The sequence below is a fragment of the Orcinus orca genome, chromosome 2 (assembly GCF_937001465.1).
Source record: "Orcinus orca chromosome 2, mOrcOrc1.1, whole genome shotgun sequence".
NCBI classification, from domain to species: domain Eukaryota; kingdom Metazoa; phylum Chordata; class Mammalia; order Artiodactyla; family Delphinidae; genus Orcinus; species Orcinus orca.
In genome coordinates, this window is record NC_064560.1 from 170,655,578 (window position 1) to 170,677,153 (window position 21,576).

The 21,576-nt window shown below is 37.8% G+C and overlaps 1 protein-coding gene across 9 annotated transcripts in view; it reads left to right on the forward strand.

Moving 5' to 3' along the window:
• PCNX1 (pecanex 1) overlaps positions 1-21,576 on the forward strand; it is a 172,350-nt gene that overhangs the window by 130,526 nt on the left and 20,248 nt on the right. For all 9 annotated transcript variants that reach the window (XR_007475658.1, XR_007475657.1, XM_004262188.3 and 6 more), the window contains 6 exons: positions 307-365; positions 2,132-2,347; positions 7,846-8,099; positions 10,114-10,344; positions 16,412-16,512; positions 17,275-17,425. Coding sequence is in view for 7 of the 9 variants with exons in the window: in XM_004262188.3 (XP_004262236.2) it covers positions 307-365; positions 2,132-2,347; positions 7,846-8,099; positions 10,114-10,344; positions 16,412-16,512; positions 17,275-17,425 (1,012 nt within the window). In the remaining 2 variants the exon portion in view is untranslated. The remainder of the gene's footprint in view (positions 1-306; positions 366-2,131; positions 2,348-7,845; positions 8,100-10,113; positions 10,345-16,411; positions 16,513-17,274; positions 17,426-21,576) is intronic.

A 21,576-nucleotide genomic window follows, 5' to 3' on the forward strand; every position in this document is an offset into this window, starting at 1 on the left:
TTTTCATCCTGATCAAAAATTTTTTTACATTAAACTCAGTGTCTTTCTATACACTGTTCGGTGAAACATCAGTTAAGAAAAAACTTGTCTTTATGTATAATGGAGGTGGAAGAGTAAAAAATAAATCCTTACCCCTAAAATTGTTCTATCAAAGAACTTTATTAATATGTTCCGCGTAGATTTTTCTCATTTTTATAAAGCAATAATATTTATTTCATCTTTATTGTATAGTTTTCTCCCTTTTAATTGTTAGACTTTTTTAATATAAAAAAGCTTACTAAAGATGTTTCATTTTGCCTTTTTTAGCACAAAACGAGTGGATCATTCAAATACCAGATTGGCTTCCCAGCTTGATAGAAATCCAGGTAATAGCCCTATTTGTGAGTAAAGAAGCAAGTCTAAGGAATTCGTCATATACGTATTTCACTCCCGACTTATTGGGAATCCTCTATGGAATCCAAAGGGCATTTCTGAAAAACTAAATATCCTTCGCTTTATTTTGTTTTACTTTAGCAAAGTATACGTGAATTAGAATATCTAAGATTTATATACCCATCTTTTATAAAATACATTTTAAGAATGCTGATAAGAATAAAAAATTCCATTGAAAGATTGTTCTTACATAGGTTAAAAAAGCAGAGCACAGTGAAAGTAAAACTGATGAGGTGTATTGAAGAGTATGCAGTCTGAACTTATTATTATGTTTGCTTCCCTGCTTCGCCAAATGGTTAGATAAGTGTTAATTTCATTAAGTTTATTACATACGGAGATGTCATCTAGAGGAGCCAAATAGCCACTCAAGATAAGGCTTCAGTGGGTGACATTTTGGTGGTGTTACCATTATCTAAAGTTTGGTTCTTAGTTTTGTCCTTTGGGAAACGTCTTTTTGTCGGCCCACCTATTAGTAATCTGGCACAGAGAGGGTGCATCTCACTGCCCCACCCATAAAAGATTAATGTATCAACCAGAATATCAGTGTATTAATTTACTAAAGAAATATGACTCCCGATACACTGGAAGATTTGTATTCATTTAACTCGCAGATTACTTCAAATGCTCTGCTTGAGAAACTAAATTATAGTAATCAGATTGATTCATAATTATAAATTTGATTAAGGAGGACTAGTTATTTGATATTAATGACTGTCATTATCATGTTCTGGTAGATATAACAGCCATCTCAGCTCTGGCATGTCCTTGTAGGGGGCTTGGAATTATGCTGCTGAAGATGCCTATCACAAAGACCATGTCCTGAATTAACATGCACACTTCTGTAATGGGCAGACAGCATTAGCTACAACTATTTTATTGAAGCGTGAGCCTAGGGTTTCCCTTTTATTTTATTGTTTAGTTAGGCTGAGTTTAAAGTAATTATTAAGTTTAGTATGTTTTGCCATTCTTCAATTCTGTGCTTTGGGCACCCATTTACAGATTATTGCTTTGGATGGGTTACTTCTAAAGATGGTTTTCTAATTTATTGGGTGATGTTTTATCCTAATTTTTTTTCTTAAAGGATGACCAAAATTTGTAGGTGGTTCTTTACGGCTGTTTCTGTGTATACAGTTTATTTCTGTTTAGCTAATATTAGGCATCTCAGTATACGGAGTTTTTTTGACCAACTTCTCTTTGTTTTGGACTATCTCATTTGTTCAAATCTTGTATTACTTAACCCACTTCCTTTACCAGTATGTCTTTTTGTTCTAGTTTTGAATTTCTTTTATCTTTTTCATTTCTCTTGCATGGTTTTAATTATAAGGCATAGTTAATTGAACAGTGATAGAAAATTTTGATCATGGACTGTTAAAGAGGTGGAAAAGACCTTAGATTTCACCTAATCCAATTCCCACATTTTATGGATGGGGACCAGAGACTCAGAGAGGTTACGTTACGTCTAACTCTAATTTGAAAATTTTTTTCCCATTATCCCATATTTCATTTTTATATAGAAATTCTAAGGGTATCTGTATTATAAGGGTACAGGGTACCCTTGTAAGGGTATATTATCTTCCTTGTCAAAGAACTATAGATACAACCCTAACTGGAAATTAGTTTTAATACTTTTAACAATCTTGTTTGTTGTTATAAAGGGCACTTAAGGTAAAGTTAACATTTTTTTAATCCCTTCTTATAGGATCAGATGACAACAATCTGAATTCCATCTTTTATGAACATTTAACCAGATCCCTGCAACACAGTCTTTGTGGTGATTTGCACCTAGGACGGTGGGGAAACTACAGTACAGGGGACTGTTTCATTCTTGCCTCTGACTACCTCAATGCGTTAGTACACCTTATAGAGATAGGCAATGGGCTGGTCACCTTCCAGCTGCGGGGACTTGAATTCAGAGGTAAGACATTCACCTTTCATTTCTATAACTTACTCCTGTGACATCTAAGTTTGATGTGTCTACATCTCAAATCAAAAGTTATGAAAGTAGGTCCTTAGTATTTGGAATTCTGGAATGAGAAAAGCTGCTAAAGAGTAGTTATTAGTTTTTTTCCAAATTTCACATTCAGAGAAGAATCATTTTTGCAGTATGCTCTGTATGTAAAGGTAGTATCAATAGTGTATAACAGACTTGTTTTTTCCTGGTAAGAGTGAATTTCTGTTGTTCTGTGCTTGCCCTCTTGCTAGTCTTTTATTGTGATCAGCTGCACATGCTCGTTAGATGCCTGGCAGCATAGAATGCTGTGAGGCAGAGATTAGCTAACCAAGTTACTTTCATATAACTGCCATGCCTTTGTCCTCAACAATTTTTTTAAATTGAGGTGAAATTCACATAACATCAAATTAACAATTTTAAAGTGAACAAATTAGTGGCATTTAGTACATTCACGATCTTGTGCAACCACCACCTCTGTCTAGTTCCAAAGCATTTTCATCACCCCAAATAAAACCTCACACCCATTAAGCAGTTACTCCCTATTCCCCCACCAGCCTTCAACAATTTTGTATACTGACAAATGAAGCTGTTTCTACACAGAAAATCATGCATTCAGAAACATACCAGCTTGATGTTATCCACTTCTGTAAGTTGAATGTCTTGTAAGCAGGAATAGAAACTTGTCTTATAGGAATTGAAGGAGTCCTATTAATGCATGTGTTTCCAATCTAGGCAACATTTGGACTTGAGAGTTTTTAGAGAAAGCATCCAAGCAGTGTTTTGGTCTATTCTAAGAAGTACCTTAGGTGTTTTTAACCTGAAATAGGAAATAAGAAAGCATTTGTCTAAATAGAGGATCAAATTAGACCTGTACCCTATAGCTTTATTTTTACCCTGGTGTTGAATCAGAAAGTTTGCACCTTTGTTACATAATATCTTTGTTAATGGAGCAAGTGCTTTTCTAAAGTTACTCCATTCATTGGAAATAAGATTTTACTTGTGTAAAACTCAAGGTAGTAAATGTTAATGTTTGTTATTTATTTGTAATTTATTTGTAACCCATTCGCTCTCTCTTCTTCACAATCTCCTATTCTTGTCTTATGGTTTGTTTCTGACTCTCTGTCAGAAGCCCAGGACCTTAATTCCATCTCTTCTAGGGTCTTAACCCAGTGCTGTTCAAATTTAATCCATCTGTCCTCATCCAAAAGCCAGCACCCCCTTACCACTACACATACCACTGCTATAACTTCACCTTCTTTTTAAATTGTTGGCACCTGAAGATTTCATCTTTGCTTTTTGATTTTAATTTAACTTTCTTTTTTAACAGGTATTTGTGGGGAGGTTATTTTATCCAGAATTTCTATGTGTGTGAATTGGAAGGGGGTCCTTCTTATCTGCTCATTTCACCGTATTGATCAGAAATTGTCCAAATCAAAAATTGATCCAAATTTTCACTCTCCCCACTTTACTCTCTGGTACCAAATAGATTCAAGTAAAATTTTGGATAAATCCTTTGCCATCCAAACTCTCACTCTTTGTCAAACAAAACTCAAATCAATTTGAGAACACAGTACCCCCTTACTTTCTGAACTCATGCTGAATTTCGATAGCAGGCCGTACCTATAATTCTTCATTCAGCCATCGTGATTTTTTTTTTTTAAAGGCAAATTCAGTTATGTCCTTTCCATTCCATGCTTTAAATTTTCAGTGGCTTTCCATTGCATTTAAAATAGAATTCAAATTCCTTAACACATCCTATGGACAGCTGTGAGATCTGGCCTCTGTCAGTTTCTCCACCTTACTTTGTAGCACCCTCCTCGTCCACTGTAGCCACACTGGCCTTCCTTCAGTGTCCTAGCTGTGCTAAATTCTTTACTAAGGCCTCCTTATCGCCCTTCCCTTTGCCCAGAAAGTACCAAACGTCTCCCCTCTTCCTGCCAATCTTCCACCTCTAATTCCTTAATTATCTTTAAGAATTAACTTAACTGTCACTTTCTCAGAGAAGCCTTAGTCTCTAACCACCTGTCCCACATGATTCTCTCTCATATTACCCTGTTTTTACCTCCTTAGCACCTAGCAGAGTTCTAATTTTATGTTTATTTATTTGTTTAAAGTTTATTTCTTCTCTAGCCCAGGGATTGGCAGACATTTTCTGTGAAGAGCCAAGATAGTTAATAGTGCAGGCGTTTGGGGCCAGACACATTCTCTGTTGCATGTTCTCCTTTGATTTTTCTTTTAAACAACCCTTTAAAAATATCAAAACCACTCTTAGCTTGGATTTGGCCCAGGGCTGTATTTTGTAAACCTTTGCTGTAGATTATAAACCCCTCAAGGGCAGGAGTCCTATCTGCTTCATTTATCATTGTATATCCAGGACCTATCACGGCAGCTAGCATATGATAACGATCATTTTGTAGACTGGTTAAGTAATCTAAGTAATAGTCTTTTCTCCTTCCTCTTCATTGCAGAACTTTGATGACTGACGAATGATTATATTCTTGCTCAAATGCTGTTGTGATCTTTGGTTATTTTCTTTCCTTCACAGTGGTAGTCCCTGTTCTATCTACCGCCTGCTCCTCAAAATATTAATTAAGAGTGTTGTCAGGCAGTATTTTGCCAGGCAGATATTTGGATCTGCTGAGCATTTTGATGTGTTTTCTGATGTATACTCCATTAAGCCAATTTAATTCCTTTGATTTTATTGTCTCTCATAGTGGATGCTAAGTTTTAAGTGACATTTAACTAAAATTTCTTGATCAGTTTTTTATAGATCTTGGTTAAATACCTTCATAGTTTTCATTTCCATTTTCATTTTACTGATATTCTCAAGATTCTTTTCCATGTAAATTTTATGTCAGATATTTGAGTTATCAGTCATGTTTTTTGTCTATCAGAATTTCCTGGTTACAGCTTCTACCAAGTTTGTAAATGTTACTTCTATATATTTTTAAATGTTAACTTCTACCAAGTGTGGTTTTTCAGGTCAAACTTTATAGGTCAAACATTTTTACTCTGTTTGGATTCCTTTCAGTTTTTACTCAAATTAATTTTAATGTGTCTGGTTTTCATAATTGTTAGTTTTATTAATTTTTACCAGTTATATTCACTATGAGGTGACGGAAGGATCTAGCTAATCCAGGAAACAATTAGTAATGGTTTCTCTAGAATCCCTTTCCAAATCTCAAAATTCTTTTTTCGGTTATTAATATTCCTGTGCTTATTGTTGACTTCATTTTCTAAGCAAAATGTATTACTGGGTATGTTGGGGTAGAAAATATTCTTGGGGTTTGTATGTCAGAGTGAAAACACCCCACATTAATTCAGTTACTCTGTTTATTCTGCTACTGTGAACAAGGACCTCATTCTGTCTCTTGTGAGAAAATGTCAAACCTCTGAATTCACTCCTGCCTGTTCTCTTCTCTGTATACTACTACCAGAGTCATCTGCACAAAATACAGCTCTCGTTATGTTATTTCCTTTACTTTAAAAACCTTTGACAGACTTTGCAGAAGGATGACAAAATGAATAAAATAAAGTAAAAACATATGAAACCTAAGGAATAGACCCAACTTCATGCCACAGTTTAAAAAACCCAGCCTCAGATAGTTTCTTCTAGAAATTGAATAATTCTTCTGCCCTCTCTAATCTATTCTAGCAAATGGATAAGGAAGGAAAATATCTCAAGGCTCTCTTGTACAAAACCAATGTAATACTGATGTCAAAATATGACTGAACTGGCTAAAAAAGTAACTATAGTTTAATTCGTTTATGACTATAGATACAAAAATCCTCAGAGCCCAGTAAGTAATACTGATTTCAAAATATGACTGAACTGGCTAAAAAAGTAACTATAGTTTAATTCGTTTATGACTATAGATACAAAAATCCTCAGAGCCCAGAGTAAGGAGGAACCAAAAATCCTCAGAGCCCAGTACTTTTTTTTTTTTAGTACTTTTATTTTTAAGTATCCCTCACCAATTCAGCCGTTTTTCATTCTTTAAATTAATTATTAAAAGCAAATTGGTTAAATTTCATTTTCATTATTGGTTTCAAAAGTACTTTATAAAATTACATAACATCCTTATTCTGGAAAAAGTGTATATGTGTATCTGTAGTCAGTATCATGTGTAATGGTCAGCCACAGCATGCATTCCTGTTTATGTCAAGTTCAAGACAAAGTTTTTTCACCACTATGTAACACTATTTTGGAAGGGCTCATCAACATAATTAAACAAGAAATGAAATAATAAAATTGTTGAAGGCTCTAGAGTTCTCGACAGTACAGCTCATTAGCTTGGCCAAGCTTACCTCTCAGTCTTATCGTTCATCATACCACCATCACCACCACCACCGCCATCACCAACCGGGGCTAAATTTCATGGCATTTTTTTTTTCTCAAAGTGGTGTTTTAAATATGGATGTTGTATATATCCTCTTTAAAAGAAAAAAATTATTATGAAGTCCCACTTACTTTTATTATAATGTAACTTTAATATGTGCCTTTATAAAATTAGCCATAGTCACTCTATAGCCCTATAAGGAATTTACAAATTAAATGGAAGCAAGACCACAGGACGAAATAAAAATTAACATGAATGTGATGGGTGGTATGTTGTTGGCATAGATGGCTGTGTATCTAATTCTATATTTAATCTGATTTTCTATTTTTATTTCAATAACACTAACGCAGAGAATGCCTATTAGATAAGTATCATCTATAAAAGAATGTAATTTCCAAGAATTGTTTGCTAGTACAGAACAATCAGACCTGGTACCTAATTGAAACTTAGCAGATAAGCCTTATCAGCAGATAAGCCTCAAGTGCCAATAATGTAATCTTATCCACTTATTGTTGGAATTGGCAACAGAGAAAAATTGTAATTATATATTTAACTATAGTGAACCATTACAAGTTGTATAGCCAAGTAAGTAGGATGTATATATACTATTTCTGCTTGCAGCATGGACACAGTGCTGGTGAGAATACAGCCCAGATTCTTTTGAGTTCTGCATGTCTGTCTGTATCGTGTGCCCTGGGATGATTCAGTTTTCGTTCCACTCCTCTAGTTTTGAGTTAACTCAGACCTTCGTGAGACGCACATTGACTCATTTGGTCTTCATTTGATATGAATGCAGTTGTAAACCCAAATTTGAAAATTTTGGGAATCAATGAATCAAAATTCAGGTTGCTTTATTGCACAAATTCTCAGAACCTTGGATGTGCTAGTGCACATTACGATTCTGCAGACGATGAGTATATACTACGCCTCTTTCCTGGAGCATGCCGCAGTTTGTTAATGGACAGTCTAAGGAAGATCAATCGCATCCTCTCAATTGCTATAAATAAAATGTCTTTTTTCTAAGTTTCTTATGTCTTTGAAGCATTCATTTTTCCACCTCATGTTTTTTTCACCTCATGTTTCTTTCCCCTTTGTCGTAAGTGCTTTCTCTCTCTCTCTAAGGTACTTACTGTCAACAACGGGAAGTGGAGGCCATTACTGAAGGTGTTGAGGAAGATGAAGGATTTTGCTGTTGTGAACCTGGCCATATTCCTCATGTGCTTTCATTTAATGCTGCATTTAGCCAGCGCTGGCTGGCTTGGGAAGTGATAGTCACCAAGTATATTTTGGAGGGTTATAGCATCACTGACAATAGTGCTGCTTCTATGCTTCAAGTCTTTGATCTTCGGAAAGTACTCACCACTTACTATGTCAAGGTAAGGATGTGTGCCTACTTAGATCTGGTATCAGAGGCTCTTGGAAAAGACACACGTATACGCACACGTGCGCACACACATGCACGTTTGTTTTTCTAACTTGTGCTTTGCTTCTAAGTAGTGATTTAAATTCTGTAGTATCCAGTACAGTCAGTAAATTATACCTGTGAAGGTCTTGCTATTTCCTTCTTTAGTGAAACTTATTACATTTGTTCGTTAATATTAATAGCTACCATCTGTAGTGCATATCTTTTAGGCACTGCGTTAAGGAATACACACATACACGCATGTATATATGTGATATGTATATCTTACCTAATTCTCTAAAGGAATATTACGTCCCTGTTTTACATATAAACAAGTTAAGGATCAAAAGTTAACTTCGCCGAAGTCCTCTAACTAGCAAGTGGAGTTGGGGATTTAAAACACAGGCTTGTCTGATTCCTGAGTCCTTGCTATTAACCACTGCTTTGCACTGCTTTCAACAAACTGAATGAAAGTATTGCAGGATTTGGGAGGTCTCCAAAAACACCCTCACATTTGACACCAGTTGCAATTTCAGGGTTCCCAAGACCCTGAAACCACAATCAGCTTCAATAATTTGCTAGAAGGACTCACAGAACTCAGCAAAGCCATTATACTCATGGTTAGAATTTATTACAGTGGAAGGATACAGGTTAAAATCTGCCAAGGGAAGAGGCACATAGGGCAGGGTCTAGAGACACTAAGGCCTGAACTTCCAGTTGTCCTCTCCCAGTGGAGTTGTGTAGACAATGTTTATTTCTCCCAGTAACGATGTGAGAGAATACCTACAGAGTGTTGCCAGCCACGGAAGCTCGCCTGAGCCTCAGTGTACAGAGTTTGTCTTGACACACAGTCATTTAGACTTGTTTGACCATCCACATGGCCAGCCTTAGTCTCCAGATCCTCTAGAGCTCATGGTTCTAAGCCTCCAGGTAAATAAAGACTCTTATCAGGCAGGACAGTGCATGGGATTAGAGGTTACCTCCCAGAACCCAGGTGCAAAGGCCAAACCTCTCTTTGGGCAAGATTAGTTCTTTACTGCACAGGTATTCTGTTTTTGCTAAAGATTTTACAGAAGTACAGCATGGTTATGACTGGGGATTACAGGCTAAGCCAACATTTTCAAGAGGAAAAACGTATGCTAAATCTTAATGATTCATGTGTTATTACCTCTATGTACCACCTTATTTGTGCTGATTGGGTTGAAGCCTGAGTCCTCTGTTGAATGTTTGGTTAAACCCAACCTCAGGAAGCTAAAGAAATTCACTTTGCAACTTTTTTTTTTTTTTTTTTTTTTTGCGGTACGGGGGCCTCTCACTGTTGTGGCCTCTCCCGTTGCGGAGCACAGGCTCCGGACGCACAGGCTCAGCAGCCATGGCTCACGGGCCCAGCCGCTCCGCGGCATGTGGGATCTTCCAGGACCGGGGCACGAACCCGTGTCCCCTGCGTCGGCAGGCAGACTCTCAACCACTGCGCCACCAGGGAAGCCCTACAACATTTTTTAACATGTGTGCATTTGTGTGTGGAATGTCCTCTCTCTAAAGATGTATATTTCTATTGCTTTATTTATTAGTTATATTTTTATAACTTGACCTAGGATCACAAGATGGTTTAATAGCTTTCTATGAGAATTTTCTCAAAATAAGTACACCACAATAAAGGTTTTTCATCTCTCTTAAAAGATCCTAAGTTCAGTAGACAGAATTGTTTTTAGAATATCCTAAAATCAGTGGACTGGAGTTGTTTTGAAGTTGCCTTCTTGAATTTATGGTTGTGATTTTAAAAGTATTAATTTTTTTTATCCAGGAAGGCCTGAGATGTATTACTGTAGCATTCTTAAAATAGTATATTTACAGTATTGAGCTGGAATATACATTTTTGATTCCTACTATCGTATAAACAGTTGGAATTAATTTACTGAGGACTTGCAGTTAATTCAGATTGTGGTTTAGCCTGAGTTTTTTTTTTTTTTTTATCTTTTCCTCATTAGGGTATCATTTATTATGTTACAACCTCTTCTAAACTGGAGGAGTGGCTAGCTAATGAGACGATGCAGGAAGGACTACGTCTGTGTGCAGATCGAAATTACGTTGATGTGGACCCAACGTTTAATCCAAACATTGATGAAGACTATGACCATCGACTTGCAGGCATATCCAGGGAGAGTTTCTGTGTGATTTACCTCAACTGGATAGAGTATTGCTCTTCCCGAAGAGCAAAGGTAGAGTTTATTTCATTTATAACTCTTTGAATCTGTTTTCCAAAGATGGAAAGAATACCTCTGTTTGTTATCATGAGGTTAGTTTTTCTAGACTTTCCTCTTTCTAACTATCTGGGTAAGAGAACCTGTCTATTCATTATGATTGGGCCAAACCAACTGCCAAAACAGGTTAGAGTAAGCGACCTTTCTAATTCTTTCATCTGCAGTGTCATAATCTCACTGTCCAAACAGCAACCCCTCCACCCTGTGCAGGTACGTACATATACACAGATTTAGGTTGTAGATTACGTGTAGCACTTTCTTAAAGACTGCGTTTTGGAGCATCCCCAGCCCCAAGCCCCCAAACACACACAGCAGACTTAAGGATAAGTTAATATCTTTGTCCCAAATCCAAAGTCTAATCCAGTGCTAATAGAATTTTCTGCAATGATTGAAACATTCTGTGTTGTTCCAATATGGTAATTACTAACCCACCACATATGGTAGATTATGAGACACTTGAAATGTAGCCAGTATGACTAAGGAAATGAATTTTTAAATTTAATTTTAATTGATTTAAATTTAAATCAATTAAATTTAGGCTAGTGGCTACCATACTGGACAATGTTCATCTAGACTACTGACGTTAAAATGTTAACATGGGTAAAAATGATACAGGAATGTGTAAAAATGCAGATTCATGGGCCTTGCCTGCGAGATTCTTATTCTGTAGGTCTAGGCTGGGGACCCAAGATCTGTGTCATGCTGGGTGATTATAATGCAAGGGGTTCGTAATCCGCACTCCAGGATAACTTGTCTTATCCTAAAGGGAAGCTGAGTTACAGACTTCAGCAACTACAGCTTTCCTCCTAGGTCCCATGGCTCTTGTGGCAGTGTTGCTCCCCTGGTTAGACCCCAGGGACCGTAACCACAGTACCAAGGCAGAGTGTGAAGTCTTGTGTAGTTGAACCACCAGCATCCTATGTACAGGATTACTCTGTACCATGGAGCATAGTGAACCACTTTGACAACCAGTGCCTTTATCATGGTCGGGGCTGTACACACTGACTGTCTTTAGATGTAGCACCTAGTTTAGTCTTTCCTTCACAGATACTCAATTAGAGTAAGGCACCCCATCATAATCAGCCTGTTTCTCTTACTTCATCCATAAGAAAGGGAGCATCCTTGTAATTCCTCTTTGAACAGTGGCCTTTGAGCTTTTGTACTGGATGCACAGTAGATACTGAGCAGAGTAGCATATTTTTAAGGAAGGAATAAAAGATAGAATAAAATAACCTTGTAAGAGCGCAGAAAAAGGACCAGCAGACGATGTCTGGAAATGGAGGCCCTCAAAGCTAATCTTCTCTTCTTTCAAACACGTAACAAGCAGTTTATTTTTTTTCCATAAATGAAATATACTTCGAATGCTTTGCACACTGTTCTCAAATCCTTGGACTTATTTCTTGGCGGGGGAGGGGGAGGTGGGGGACGGTTGGAGTGACCATATTGTTCTAATAGCCTTTCTCCGGCTTAGACTATATTGGTTACTTTTGTTTGGTTTAACCATCGTCACCTAGGCTAGGAACTCAGTCTACCGACTCAGGAACAGGCTCCATCCTTCCTAACTTTAAGGAATAAATAATCTCTTAGAAATTATTGCTGAGGTCACGGATGTACCTCAAGGAAGTCATCCTCTTAATTGCTAATAAATCATATTCAAAAGGTTTACCTCCAAACTTGGGTATCCCCAGTCTCTTCAGAGAGCTTATTATCACTAGATCAGTCTGGCTTATATTCTACTCTTGTAGTCCCCTCTAGAAGAAAATTGTCAGGAAAATTAAAATAATCCCTTCATTCTCCAGTTTTTTAAATTGAACAAGATTATCCCTACCTCCTTAAAACCATGAATTCTGTTTTCTGAATCACCATTCCCAGAATAACCTCTTCCTAGGGAAGGAAGTTAATTAAACCAGAAAGATTTGCTGACTCCAAATTCTGGTACCCTCACCTGAATGTTAATAAAGTTGCCTCCAGACTTTTTTCCCCTTAATTTCCTTCCAAGATAGTTTTCTAATTTGCATATTACACAGAAATAAAAAAGTCATTCTTTCCTCCTTCTTTTATTATATGTATTCTAGGAGGAAATAATCTTTCATATAATAGCTGTACCTGTCTTCTGAAGAGCTTGAAATAATGTTTTTGTAAGTGTAGCCCTGGATTAACTGCATTAAAACTACCTGGAATGCTAAATTGGAAAGATTCGTCTCAGCTTGACTTTGCTTCCTGCTTGTTAAATGGCAGTATATTTCTTTCACCACTGTTGTTAGTATTAGCAAGAAGTCTTGGTGAGAATTTCTAATGCATTTGAGGATGTAAGACACATGTCTTCTCCAACAGTGACAAAATAGAGCTACCAGGGTTGAACCAATTATTTTTTCTCTCAGTACATTAACGATGTGGCCACGCTGCCTTCTGGCTTGCATGGTTTCTGACAAATAATAAAGGCGCACCTCAGAGATATTGCAGGTTCTGTTCCAGACCACCACAGTAAAGCGAGTATCACAGTAAAAGCGAGTCAACACGAATTGGGTTTTTTCCCAATTGTAAATGTTATGAATTATACTAAGTGTGCAATAGCATTACGTCTAAAACTGTAACCATGTACATTACTTAATTTCAAAATACATTATTGCTAAAAAATGCTAGCCATCATCTGAGCCTTCAGTAAATCATAATCTTTTTGCTGGTGGACGGTTTGAAATACTTTGAGAATTACCAAAATGTGACCCAGAGGCATAAAAGTGAGCAGATACCATTGGAAAAAATGGTGCCAATAGACTTGCTGAAAACAACATTGCCACAACCCTTCAAGTTGTAAAAAAACCAAAAAAAACCCCACAGTATATGCAAAACGTAATAAAACAATGTATGCCTGTATGTACCACATAATGATGTCTTCTTTTTGCTGGCTGCTTTTAAGATTTCCTCTTCTTCACCAGTTTTAAGCAATTTACTTATTTATTTGGTTATCCTGGCTCTTAGTTGCTGCACGCTGCATCTTCATTGCAGCATGCGAACTCTTAGTTGCAGCGTGTGGGACTAGATCCCCTGACTAGGGATCGAACCTGGGCCGCCTGCATTGGGAGCGTGGAGTCTTAGCCATTAGACCACCAGGGAAGTCTCAAGCAGTTTAATTATGATGTACCTTGGTGCTGTCTTCTTAATGTTTCTTGTTCTTGGAGTTCATTGAGCTACTTGAATCCCTAGGTATATATCATTTTCATCAGATTTGGAAATATTTTGGTGATTATATTTTTCAAATTTTTTTTCCTGTCTTCCTGTTTCCCTTTTCTGGGGAACTCCAGTTAACATTTATATTAGGCTGCCTTAAGTTGTCCTACAGCTCACTGATGCCCTGTATTTTTTTTTTTTTTAGTCTTTTTTTGTCTCTGTGTTTAATTTTGCATAGTTTCTGTTATATTTGTTAGATCATTTATTTTTTTTCTGCATTGTTTAATATGCCATTAATCTCATGCAGTGTATTTTTTTTTATTCTCAGACATTGCATTTTTTTGTATTTTTGAGGTTTAATTTTTGTCTTTAATTTTTTTTTTTTTTGGCTGCTCTGTGGGGCTTTCGGGATCTTAGTTCCCCAATCAGGGATCGAACCCAGGCCCCCAGTGGTGGAAGCGTGGAGTCATAATCACTGGACCACCAGGGAACTCCTCGTGTCTTTTATACTGATATAAACCTTCCATGTCTCTACTAGCATGCTGTCATTCCTCTATCTTTTTGAACTTATGGAATGCAGTTATAATAACTCTTTTAATGTCCTTGTTGACTAATTCTAACATCTGCGTCATTTCTGGGTCAGTTTTGATTGATTAGTTGATTATTTTTCTAATTGCGGGTCCTATTTACCTGCTAGTTTGCATGCCTGACAATTTTTGATTGGATGCTAGACTTGATGAATTTTACCTTGATGAGTGCTAGATATTTTTGTATTCCCATAAATATTATTGACCTTATTATTCTGTGACACAAATTCCTTGGGGACAGTTTGATCTTTTCAGGGTTTACTTTTAAGCTTTCTTAGGAGGGACCAAAGCAGCCTTTAGTCTGGGGCTAATTTTTCCCCATTACTGAGACAGTATTCTTTTGAGCACTCTAACCAATCATAGAATTTTCCATTGTTCCTTTCTGCTTTTTTTCTGATGGTTCTGTTCTCAGCCTTGGACCTTTGCTGTATGTGCTGATCAGTAATCTGCTGGACTCAAGAGGGATCCTCTGCAGATCTCCAGAGCTTGCTCTCTATATGTAGGTCTCTCCTTGGCACTTTGCCCTGCAAACTCTAGCCACCTTGACCTCCCCAGACTCCCAGCTATCTCCTCAACTTGGAGACCTCTAGGCTCTACCTGTGTTCCTCTTCCTTGTACTACAGCCTGGAAACTCTTGTAGGGTTTCCCATTTCTCAGAGATTAGTATCCAATGTCTCAATATATTCTTTTCTTGGTCATTTCAGTTGCAAGGGGTAAATCCGGCCTTTATTACTCTGTCTTGGCCAGTAGCAGAGGCCTGAACTAGATTTAAAATAAAAAATTTTTTGGACTGCCCTGGTGGTCCAGTGGTTAAGACTCTGCACTTCCACTGCCGGGGGGCACGGGTTCAATCTGTGGTCAGGGAACTAAGATTCCCGCATGCCACGTGGTGCAGCCAAAAAAAAAAATTTTTTTTCCCATCACAAAAGCAATACATTTTCAGTATATAAAGTTGACTGGGTGGGGAAGGGAGGGAGACAGAAAAGAAAGAAATGTAGGATCTCCTACACAGTTACTATTGTTAACTGAATTACGCAATTAATGGTAATTAACTAACCAAGCTATATTAAGTTAGTATCTTAGATAACTGCCCTTTTTTGTTTATAAGTTAATGGTTTATAAAGCCAAATATATATACCATTGGCAAAGTTAGAATAATTAAGCTCATTATCAGCCTAGATCCATGATTCTTCAACTTTAGCATGCGTTAGAATCGCCTGGAGTGTGATGGGTGGACACCACCTTCAGAATATGACTTCATAGGTCTGAAGTGGCTCAAGAATTTGCATTTCTAATAAGTTCCCAGATGTTTCTCATGTTGTGTCCCAAGATTACACTTTGAGAACCACTGCTTTAGATTGTTTCCAGTCATTGAGATGCTACCAAGATTTTCTGTAGTATTATATAAAGTATACCATTTTGCTTGTGCATATATATATATAATTATTGTATTATATATTTTTAATATATAATATATATGTAATAGTCAATCAGGGTATGCAGTTGTTGAAAAATTAAAAGGTTGAGGGGAAGCAGTATTCTACAGATATCAATTTGATTTTCTTTACTATGGTTATAGTCACTAATAGGCTATATAGATAGAATATTATATTTTTCAGGAGAGGACAGTATCAGTAATGATGTATATCAAAAGTACTTTGAGATGTTTAGTTAAGATCCTAATACTCTGTAATACAGCCCCTTTTTTTTTAGTATGTTCTAGTATTATTATAAAGTATTAGATTTTATTTAAAGATTCCAAAGAACCTCCTCATATACATTCACACTTCATTTTATGCTGTTTTGTTAAGTTTCTTTTCATTAGAACTTTTATCTGGAGAGATAGAAAGTATGTACTAGTTGAGCTCCTGAACTTCTCTGATTTATTAAATAGATATCTTCTGACTTGTTAAATACTCATATTCCTTTCTGATAACTAACATTCTTTTGTTTTCCCTTTTTTTAATGAGGTGTAATTGACATAACATTAATTAGTTTCAGGTGTACAACATAATTATTCCATATTTGTGTATATTGCAAAGTGATAACCACAATAAGTCTAGTTAACATCTTTCACCATACATAGTTACAGAATTATTTTTTCCTTGTGACGAGAACTTTTAAGATCTACTCAGTAATTTTCAAATATGCAGTACAGTATTACTAAACTATAGTCATTGTGCTGTACATTACATCACCATGACTTATTCATTTTATAACTGGAAATTTGTGCCTTTTGACCCTGTCACCCCATTCTTTGTTTTTTAAAGCCACTGGATGTGGACAAAGATTCATCCCTGGTGACTCTTTGTTATGGACTCTGTGTTCTGGGACGGAGAGCTTTGGGGACTGCATCCCACCATATGTCCAGGTAAGGAAGGCATTTCTATTTTCAGAAAGAGACTGGGAAGCTCTATAACTGAAATCTGAAAAATCTGAAATAGTTTTTAATGGAAGCATTCTGTGCTAATTTATTGCAAATGCCTCTTCGGATATTGTATAGATCTTTTTGCCGAACACAGTAGAGTTCTAAGTGGTTAACAGAACTGGCTTTTAAAACTCACACGTGTGGGCAACTATAGATAATGAGAATTTAATAGACTTAAGACATTTTAAGAAATAATCAACTCATAACGTATGATTGGTCTTTTCCCATATACATCTGTTTTTCTAACAATTCATTTCTTTTTATTTTTCCATTTCTCCTTGCAATTTTTGTTCACAGCATTTATACTGTTAATATAGTGGTACATTAGATTTGGGGACTAAATATAAACTGGATTTCTTGACATACATCCAATTGAATTAGAATTAAGAAATGCCACATATTTTAAGTTTCTTCTGTGATTCCTACATGTTTTCTATTAGGCCCTCCTTACTTTCTTTTAAGTTACAGTGTCTTTGCCTGTTGCTTATTTTCAGGGACTCACTATTACAGTAGTTCATAAACAAGGGTCCCAGGTCAAACAGGCCCTGTCCCTTGTGATTCTGATTCAGGGGTGCTTACATTAGTTCTTGGCATTTGTATCTTCAAAACACTCCCGCATTCTTCTGATGCATAACCAAATGTTAGAATCAGTGTAATGGAAGACCTTTGTTAAAATATGTAAACTTTTATCTCTAATCTTAACAGTAATTTAGAGTCATTCCTCTATGGATTGCATGCCCTATTTAAGGGAGATTTCCGAATTTCTTCAATTCGAGACGAATGGATCTTTGCTGACATGGAATTGCTGAGAAAAGTAGTAGTCCCTGGAATTCGTATGTCCATTAAACTTCACCAGGTAAGAGTAGGGAATTTCTAATGCATTACTGGTGTTTAATGGTGCTTCTTCACTTGACTTGCAGATTATGTTCCTTAGGATCCTTTTGAGAAAGACTCTGATTCGAAGCAAAGAAAAACATGATTCATGACATGATATTAAATCTTAGGAGCCTAAACCTGTGTTTCTAACAGTAAATTTGAACGTTAATATTAGAGAGTGACCTGGGCATGAACTTGAGGAATAAATGCAAGCAGTGATAAACTGGAAATAAATACCTATGGCCCCTGTAATGGTTGCTTTGACTTCACGTTATTGTAATTCATTCCTGTTCTGTGGGTGGACGTAGCTGACTTCTGGTGCAGTGTAACAGCATCTCTGGAGTCTTGTAAGTGCTGCTGTTACTGAACTATGAGCTCCATTCAGCATGTTGTATAGAGTAATAGATGGTTAGGACAGATTCAGCCTTAATTAGATAATCCTAGTAAGGTAATAAAATGAAAATGAGGCCTCCAAAATGTATATCTAAAGTCCCGGATCACTTTAAGAATATATTTTGAAATTAAATACGGGCACTTGCTGCTCTAATCATTCCACTTGACAGTAATGATGAGATCTGATGATAGAGAGCACATGACAATATTCATTAAAGCACATCTGCTGTGCTCAAATCTGGATGACTCTTTCCACCAAATAAAGGGTGAATTACTCTTCAGATGATTTTACTGTGATCTAAAGTGTTAGAATGGGAAGTTCCCTGGTGGTCCAGTGATTAAAAGAATCTGCCACCCAATGCAGGGGCCACGGGTTCGATCCCTGGTCAGGGAACTAAGATCCCACATGCTGCGGGACAGCTGAGCCCACGTGCCACAACTACTGAGCTCGCGCGCCACAAACTACACAGCCCACGTGTTGTGGAGTCCACGCACCACAACTAGAGAGAGAAAACCCATGCACCACAACTAGAGAGAGAAAACCCACACAACCACAACTAGAGAGAAGCGCACGCACCACAACGAAAGATCCTGCATGTCTCAGTGAAGACTCCGCATGCCACAACTAAGACCCGACACAGCCAAAAAATAAAATAAAATAAAGTAAAACGTGTTGCAATGAAGTTAACACCCCACATTATTTAGGAGCATTACTGATAAGGGCTATAGTATTTGAAAATCTCTGTGAAAAGAATACTATTTTGAGGATGATGGGGAAAATGTACAATAGGGATCAAATAGAATTGTCCATCTTCAGGCTAGCTTTAGAGTTTCAAGACAAAATTCAGTGTATTGAAAAGAAAAAGATAATGACTTCATATTAAAATATTTTTAAAACTTCAGAATTACTCAAAAGGTATTGTGTGCCTGCTACATAAGAAATACTCTTTTATGTAGCATGACTAACTGTTAATTCTGAACATTATGACAGGTATTTTATCTCCATCTGGGAGAGAGGAGCTGAGGCACAGGCTCTCTGTATTTTCTGATCCTTCCGTGTCTGTCCCTATCTCTCCCTACAAGTGCTATTGCCTGTTGCTTCCAGTCCATTTCCTCACATGTGTTTTTAGCCTGTGACAGTGGTTCTCCACCTTATAATCAGGCCTAACACAGTTGGGTATAGCACACTGTCATCATTAGCCATGACAGACAGCAACAGTGACAAACAGAGAGGGTAAGGAGGTGGACTCGGGAACTGGGGGCCATGGAGGGCTGGGGGAGGGGAGGAGATGAGAACGCAGATGCAACCTGGAGAAGTTCTGTGATTCACATACACCTTTGAGAAGGGCGAGATTGACCTGTAAAGTAACAAGCAACAGCCATTCGCTGCACATCACTTTGACCAGACGATGGGTTGCCAGTGAGGGACTCTCTGGCCAGGAAAAGATAGATGTGTCAGTCAGTGCTGGTCATCTCCAAAGTTCGTGTGTACTCATGAAAATCCACAGAAGGCTTATATGTTAAAGGATTAGTGCACGCTTGGCATATGACGCAGCAACTCCACTCCTATGTATTTACCCAAGAGAATGAACGTGTATGGCCATGCAAAGACTTACACACAAGTGTGCATAGCCATTCTAGAGCCCCAGACGGCAAACTCCAATGTTCATCAACAGAATGTTACGTAGCAATAAAAAGAAATGATCTACTGTTACATGCCACAGCAAGAATGAATCTCAAACATTATGCAGAGTAAGAGAAGCCAAACATAAAAAGAGTACATAATATTTTAGGAACCAAGATGGTGAAGTAGAAGGATATGCTCTCACTCCCTCTTGTGACAACACTAGAATCACAACTAGCTGCTGGACAGTCATCAACAGAAAGACACTGGAACTCACCAAAAAAGATACCCCACATCCAAAGACAAAGGAGAAGTCACAATGAGACGGTAGGAGGGGCGCAGTCACAGTAAAATCAAATCCCATAACTGCTGGGTGGGTGACTCACAAACTGCAGAACACTTATACCACAGAAGTCCACCCACTGGATGAAGGTTCTGAGCCCCACGTCAGGATCCCAAACTGGGGGTCCAGCAACAGGAGGAGGAATTCCTAGAGAATCAGGAAGGCTAGTGGGATTTGATTACAGGACTTTGACAGGACTGGGGGAAACAGAGACTCCACTCTTGGAGGGCACACACAAAGTAGTGTGTGCATCAGGACCCAGGGGAAGGAGCAGTGACCCGGTAGGTCTGGAGACTGAACCAGACCTACCTGCTAGTGTTGGAGGGTCTCCTACAGACACGGGTGGTGGCAGTGGCTCACTGTGGGGACAAGGACACTGGCAGCAGAAGTTCTGGGAAGTACTCCTTGGCGTGAGCCCTCCCAGAGTCGGCCATTAGCCCCACCAAAGAGCCCAGGTAGGCTCCAGTGTTGCGTTCCCTCAGGCCAAACAACCAGCAGGGAGGGAACCCAGCCCCATCCATCAGCAGTCAAGCAGATTAAAGTTTTACTGAGATCTGCCCACCAGAGCAACACCCAGCTCTACCCACCACCAGTCCCTCCCATCAGGAAACTTGCACAAGCCTCTTAGATAGCCTCATCCACCAGAGGGCAGACAGCAGAAGCAAGAAGGACTAGAATCCTGTAGCCTGTGGAACAAAAACCACATTCACAGAAAGATAGACAAGATGAAAAGGCAGAGGGCTATGTACCAGATGAAGGAACAAGATAAAACCCCAGAAAAACAACTAAGTGAAGTGGAGATAGGCAACCTTCCAGAAAAAGAATTCAGAATAATGATAGTGAAGATGATCCAGGACCTCAGAAATAGAATGGAGGCAAAGATCGAGAAGATGCAATAAATGTTTAACAAAGACCTAGAAGAATTAAAGAACAAACACCTAGAAGAAATAAAGAACAAACAAACAGAGATAAACAATACAATAACTGAAATGAGAAATACACTAGAAGGAATCAATAGCAGAATAACTGAGGCAGAAGAACGGATAAGTGACCTGGAAGACAGAATGGTGGAACTCACTGCTGCGGAACAGAATAAAGAAAAATGGATGAAAATATGAAGAGAGCCTAAGAGACCTCTGGGACAACCTTAAATGCAACAACATTCGCATTATAGTGGTCCCAGAAGGGGAAGAGAGAGAGAAAGGATGTGAGAAAATATTTGAAGAGATTATAGTCGAAAACTTCCCTAATATGGGCAAGGAAGGAGCCACCTGAGTCCAGAAAGCGCAGAGAGGCCCTTACAGGATAAACCCAAGGAGAAACATGCCAAGACACATAGTAATCAAACTGGCAAAAATTAAAGACACAGAAAAATTATTAAAAACAGCAAGGGAAAAACGACAAATAACATACAAGGGAACTCCCGTAAGGTTAACAGCTGATTTCTCAGTAGAAATCCTACAAGCCAGAAGGGAGTGGCATGATATACTTAAAGTGATGAAAGGGAAGAACCTACAACCAAGATTACTCTACCCAGCAAGGATCTCATCCAGATTCGATGGAGAAATCTAAAGCTTTACGGACAAGCAAAAGCTAAGATAATTCAGCACCACCAAACCAGCTCTAAAATAAATGCTAAAGGAACTTCTCTAAGTGGGAAACACAAGAGAAGAAAAGGACCTACAAAAACAAACCCAAAACAATTCAGAAGATGGTTATAGGAACATACATATCGATAATTACCTTAAACGTGAAGTGCTCCAACCAGGAG